This window comes from Phytophthora infestans, genomic scaffold (assembly GCF_000142945.1).
Source record: "Phytophthora infestans T30-4 supercont1.3 genomic scaffold, whole genome shotgun sequence".
NCBI classification, from domain to species: domain Eukaryota; phylum Oomycota; class Peronosporomycetes; order Peronosporales; family Peronosporaceae; genus Phytophthora; species Phytophthora infestans.
The window spans coordinates 4,843,034-4,849,312 of record NW_003303756.1 but is presented as its reverse complement, the minus strand read 5'-3'; the positions used below and the strand labels follow the sequence as shown (position 1 = coordinate 4,849,312).

Genomic DNA, 6,279 nt, shown 5'->3' with positions numbered 1-6,279 from the left:
GGTTTTTCGCTTTGAGCCTCCACCAGAGCCAGATTCGCAATGTTGGGTGTTCCAGATTCCATCTCAGCAGCTAGCGTCCAGTCTTTGGCCGTCATACATAAGCCAAGGTTTTGTTGGCTTGAAAATAGGCCTCGAATGCTGCATAGTTTACAATTGAACTCCTGATCAACTTGCACGTGTACACCACGCGTACATCACTGCCCGTTAGCGGTTGAAGTTCTGAATACGACAGGGGTTGCTGGATCAGATTGAAGCTGTTTAGTTGCTTAGGAGACTTGAAATGGTTGTTCAGGCTACGCAGATTGTGGAACACAGCTCCACCTTCGTCCAAAGCACCACCCGGAGTCACGATAGTCACCACCTTATTCCATGAGCCATTTGCAGTCCCATACACTACTTGTTTAAATATTGGCTTTAATTCCACTTCCGTATGCAATACAGAGATCCAGCAAATATCTTCTTGTTCGGTGCTGAGATGGTCTGCTACATTCTTTGCTGACGGTGTTGTATCAGACATCGTGAGCCTTGTCATACTTCGAATGTCAAGGTCATACTTTGATTTGAACCCGGTCTCAATCAGCTTTGCAACAAGCGGCTCTTTGTGACCGTCACTTTTCACTGTAGCTAGCGTAGTTATAAATCGAAACCTCCATAATCTATCTCAGGAATTTTGCTTTCCGAAACTCAGATACAAGTAGCTCTCCCAAAATATCGCAATAAAGCTGGGTTTGTCCAAAAAACAGTCGCCCGTGTCGGCCGCGACTCTTAATCGGAAACGAAGGGTCTCCAGTACCCGCATGTATCACAGTTTTGAGCGTATCCGAAGTACACAGCGTATAACGAAGACCCTGAGGTTAACCACTTTGAAATCAGCGCGTTCAGTATCTTCTGGTTCGAACGAAAGAAGCGCCGGTGCTGATCCCATTGCAGCTGGCATCCATCGCAGCGCCTTGACACACAGTCACGTCAATAGTGTTAAGCTCTTCTGTTAAGGTCATATCCAGAAAACTGAGAGCCCCAGCTCAATGTCGTTTTTTAAGTCTTGTCAGTAGTTTTCTGCTCTGCCTATATAGCTAAGGATGATCGTCGTGCTTGGGTTCATTACCTACTGAATACATTATCAAGTTAAAAAGGGTACAGTACATGGAACCCCTTCAAATCCACTCTGCGTCGGCTTTTTAAGAATGCGCAAACGCTTGCGCAAACTTGCTAAGTTGTTTTAGCTAAAAGAAAAGCCACGTCTCTGTGCTAACTGGCATCGACAGCAACGTAACAGTTTGCACAAACGTTTGCGTTGTTATTTTAAGTTGCCCTAACAACCGCCACACACTTATTCTTGAAGCTGAGTCGTCGTCCCTCCAACGCCAACAAGATTCCTCATTCCTCGATTTCCTTTTCGAGTCGCACCAGTCTCCGTCCTCTTTCTTGCTAAATGCGTCTGTTCCAGTCCGCCATGCGTGCTTCGTCGCCGCTCCTTAAGACGCGCTCGTTCGCCACCAACGCGTCCGAGCTGCGCTCCGTCGTGTTCAAGGATCACCTGCGCACGGTGCAGATGGCCGACGCTAAGGAGACCGTCCTCCCCGGCGGCCGCGACCTGTTCCCGCTTCTGCCCAAGGCCTTCGAGGGCATCAAGCAGATCGGCGTGATTGGCTGGGGCTCGCAGGGTCCCGCCCAGGCGCAGAACCTGCGCGAGTCGCTCGAGGGCGTTTCGGACATTAAGGTCAAGGTCGGTCTTCGCGAGGGCTCGTCCTCTTTCGCCCAGGCTAAGGCCGCCGGCTTCAGCGAGGACAAGGGCACGCTTGGAGAGATGTTTGAAGTCATCAAGGAATCGGACATGGTGGTGCTGCTTATCAGCGACTCGGCCACCGTCAACCTCTACCCCAAGATCTTCCCGCTCATCAAGAAGGGCGCTACGCTTGGTCTGTCGCACGGTTTCTTGCTGGGCCACCTCGAATCGGTGAACGAGACGTTCCCCAAGGATATCAACGTCGTCATGATGGCTCCTAAGGGCATGGGTCCTAGTGTGCGTCGTTTGTATGTACAGGGAAAGACCGTGAATGGCGCCGGTATCAATTCGAGTGTGGCTATCCACCAGGATGTGACCGGCAACGCCTCTGAGATTGCTTTGGGCTGGAGTGTGGGTGTGGGTGCCCCGTACACGTTCTACACGACCATGGCCGACGAGTACAAGTCAGACATCTTCGGCGAGCGCTGCATCCTTCTTGGTGGCGTGCACGGCCTCGTGGAGTCGCTCTTCCGTCGCTATGTGCAGGAGGGCATGACCCCCGAAGACGCCTTTAAGAACACGGCCGAGTGCATCACTGGTCCGCTGAACGAAAAGATTTCGCACGACGGCATTAAGTCGGTGTACGACAGCTTCAAGGGCGAGGACAAGATCATCTTCGAAAAGGCCTACACGGCCGCTTACACGCCGTGCCGTGACATCATCGAGGAGGTGTACGACGACGTGGCCTGCGGTAACGAGATCCGCAGTGTGAACAATGCTGTGGCGCGCCACGACCGCTTCCCCTTCGGCAAGATCGACCAGACGTACACGTGGAAGGTCGGTGAGAAGGTCCGTGCTGCCCGTGACGGCAACTTCATTATGAACCCCTTCACGGCTGGCACGTACGTGGCTATGATGATGGCTCAGATCGATGTGCTCATCAGCCATGGCCACTGCTACTCCGAGGTCGCTAACGAGTCTGTCATTGAGTCTGTGGACTCGCTGAACCCGTACATGCACGCTCGCGGCGTCGCCTACATGGTGGACAACTGCTCCACGACCGCTCGTCTGGGCTCCCGTAAGTGGGCTCCTCGCTTCGACTACATCCTGACGGAGCAGGCCTACGTAGCCGTGGATGACAACAAGATCAAGAACGAGGCCAAGATCATGAGTGAATTTAAGAACCATACGATCCACGACGTGCTCGCTGTGTGTTCATCCATGCGCCCCAGCGTCGATATTTCGGTCGAGTAAACATCTCTGGATGTGTAGTGGATGCCTCGGCAACGAGGTTCGATGATTCCTATATGCGCGCAGAATCAATGTGCGCAATAGGAGCAGAATAGCACACGTGCCTATATAATACACAAAACTGTGGCTACATCAACTGGATTGAGTCTCGAGTCGGATTTTTCATAAGGTTAGCTTCATGTGCCGAGGTATCATCGATTCCAAACTCGATTTTGCTCAACATAGTTGAATTACTGTAGTATTAAGCTACTACAGGTAGTTTAAATAGTAGTCACTGCATTCAAACAAGCTCAATCTGGGGTTATCCCCGTCAACACCTTGATCCGGAGCTTGCTAGTGCACACGAAGCTGCCCCCACCGTGGCGCTTCAGGTAGGGTGTCACATTCAGCTCGACGTCCTCCTTCGGCTCGCACTTTGTGATAACTAAAGATCCAAAAAGTGTCTTGACGTCCGTCCTGTTGATCTTGAAAGCTTAGCTAGGCTAGTTAAGCTAGCGAGTCCTTGGCACCGTCGGCGGCCACAGCAACCTTTTTCACGAACGTAGTCATTGCCTTACAGCACTCATACACACGTGCCATTTTCTTGAGTAGCTTGGCTGTCACCTACCTGGCTTACCCGCGTATGGGGAGTTTTTGACGGGCTCTGGGCGTAACAGCAGCGCGTCGTTCTACCAATACTCGACGTCCCAGGTCTCAAGCACGGACAGGGTACCAGGATGTTACACCCCGCGTAGCATGCACCCACAATTAGCATCACCGGACTTCGAGATGTACACATTGACGATCTCCTTGAGTACGTCGCCGTTGCCACCAGCTCCCTAGTTGCACTCGCCCAGATCGCAGCAGTCACATCGTTCAGCTTGCATTTCATCTTGACATCACCACGCTGAATGGCGTTAAGGTCTAGCGCGACCGGCTTGGCCTCTTGATACACGGAAGCGACACCACCGCGTACCGATACTGTAGCATGGGCCACCGATCTTGAGAGACTACCTGCACAGTCTCAAATTTAGACTGTGCAGCCGATGCACAGTCTCGGCTATATTATGTTCTCTTCGCGCAGATTGCTGATCCACTGTGGTCGGAAAGGCTACATGTAGCACGTTAGCGACCAAAACAAGTGCGTCTCCGGGTACAAGAACGTATGAAAAAAAACCAGAGTGATTGTCGGTGAGTGTGGCGGCAACTCGACTTTTTAAACTTATCTAAGCACCACTCAAGCGGCTTCACCGCGGTGTTCGCCTCGCCGCAATGTCCCTGCTTCGTAAAGCCTTTCATATGTATGCACACCGGTCGATATCATTCTTTTTACATGGAAACAATGACAAAAAATAACGACAAAAAAGCTTACATTGACGATAATATAAGACTTAAGTATCTGTACCGGAAGAATTCCATCGCTTGTCTGATACCGCTTTCACTGTCCAGTCCAGTGACATGCACTCCATAAAGCTGGAGCTCAGCGAAAAGAAGGAATTGTAGCTATTCAACTGGGGTGCCAGATCGACCCGTGAAAACCGAAATCGCTTCGGCGATTCGAGAGTCGGTAAAAGCGGGAGCACTTGTGTCTTTAGAAATCCTCGAATTGCGTCAAATCGGTCGCCAGTGTTTTGTGGATCGTAGATCACAATTTCACCCGTGTTGAAGTTTATTCCAGCAGCACACCAGTGATTCCAGTCGTAGTGAGCAGCTCCCAAAAAAAATTAATTGTCGCTTGAGTCTCTTGACAAATCCAAAGCCGCCGCCGCCATCTTCAGCTTACTCCAAACTGAGAGCTCTTGTATACCCTTGGCATCGTAGCGCAGGAAACGAAGGATTTCTGAGGGAACAGTGAAAATTGTAGCTTGATCTTTGAACTGCCTTATAATTGCCTGCATTCAGAGGTCCATACAGGTACTGTCCAGAGGTGTCCGTCTGCAAAAGCTTGTCACTTCGTAGAAATACCCAAGAACGTCAACATTGTTCAATAACTTGATCAAAGTAGGTTTGTCTGCCACTCCTGCATTCCAGTCTTGGTATCCCGAACTCCATAACGACTCATCAAATTTATCCACCCAATTAATAGCCTTTTCGATGACATCAAAGCGAGAGATTGCTGTGTGCCAAGACCGCATTGCTTTCAGCAACTTCACGTCGTACACCACCCCTCCTGTCTGGACTGTAACTCCTGTCTGTGGCATTCGAGTTTCATGATCGCTATACCAGCGGTTTTGAAATTGCGCAACCTGTGCTTCACAGGACTCAATTCTTCTCAGAGGCAGCACGGTTCTTAGCTTGTATGTAGGTTTTATTGGAGAGCTTAAACTCCTCAGGGACTGGCTTGAAAGCAGACATATTTCTCTGCATTCTAGCGTTTCTTGTCCGCACTGGAGTGTTTGTTCGAATGGTGTAAATCTGATCACAGTAAGAATTTAGTACGATTTCAGAAACTGTTTCACAGTCTCAGACTGTTTCACAGTCTAAGCAGCACAAACCTGGAATGTTTTCCTGCTGTATGCCTTCAGATACGACTCCAACGCGTCCCAGATGTCGAACGCCGTCACATCCAGATCCGGTACGTCCACTAATTCGTCTTGAGGAGCGATGCCACCTCCGTCGCATCCTTCTGTTTCCGAATCGGACGAATTTTGGCTGCTAGCATCAGAGTCTGATGCGAATGAAGAATGAGATCCCTTCTCGTGCTCGGATTCTACTGACGAATCCTGAACGTTCAATAATTCTTCATTTATGCGTCTAGAAGAGTTGTGGCGACGCGAGGATAATCGATGAGGCAATTGCTTTCTTCGCTTGACTACCGCTCGATCTCGGGCGGTAGGATGCCTTCTTAATCTCTTCTTCTTCTTCCGTGAGTTTGAATGAACTGCAATGTCGCGGGATTCGCCGTCGCTGTTAGATCTTGACGCAACGCTAGCTAGGTCTTCGTCACTCCCTTCGCTGTAACGGGGCTGGTGGCGTGGCATGGCGGGCGTCGATACAGCAGACATCGGACCCGTGCTGCTTTTTGGAACGCTATGATTCTTTTGACTGGGGAGGGGGAGACTTTTGACAGCCATTCACCTTTAGGAATGATGGTCTGCATCCGGGTGAACATCCGAAGATCAAAATGCACATCCGAAGACAACCAAAAGATTTGTCCCCACCGAAATGACCCTTTTAAATACTGTGCAGGGAGACACTCTCCACCGATCTTCGGCACCCACATCTATCACTCAAGTTTACCATTAGTTTAGTGGCAGCCATCAAACTGGCCACGAACACGATCGGCTTGAAATACTTGCATCAGGAAGAACCATACCGAACAA

The 6,279-nt window shown here is 50.2% G+C and overlaps 1 protein-coding gene across 1 annotated transcript; it reads left to right on the top strand.

The window, feature by feature from the left end:
- Window positions 1–1,410: 1,410 nt before the first annotated feature.
- Window positions 1,411–3,113, top strand: PITG_02925 (ketol-acid reductoisomerase; the record flags this gene model as incomplete). The annotated part of the gene is made up of 1 exon (XM_002907737.1): window positions 1,411–3,113. One exon carries the CDS (start codon window positions 1,433–1,435, stop codon window positions 2,978–2,980), a length of 1,548 nt encoding a protein of 515 aa, XP_002907783.1.
- Window positions 3,114–6,279: the final 3,166 nt, after the last annotated feature.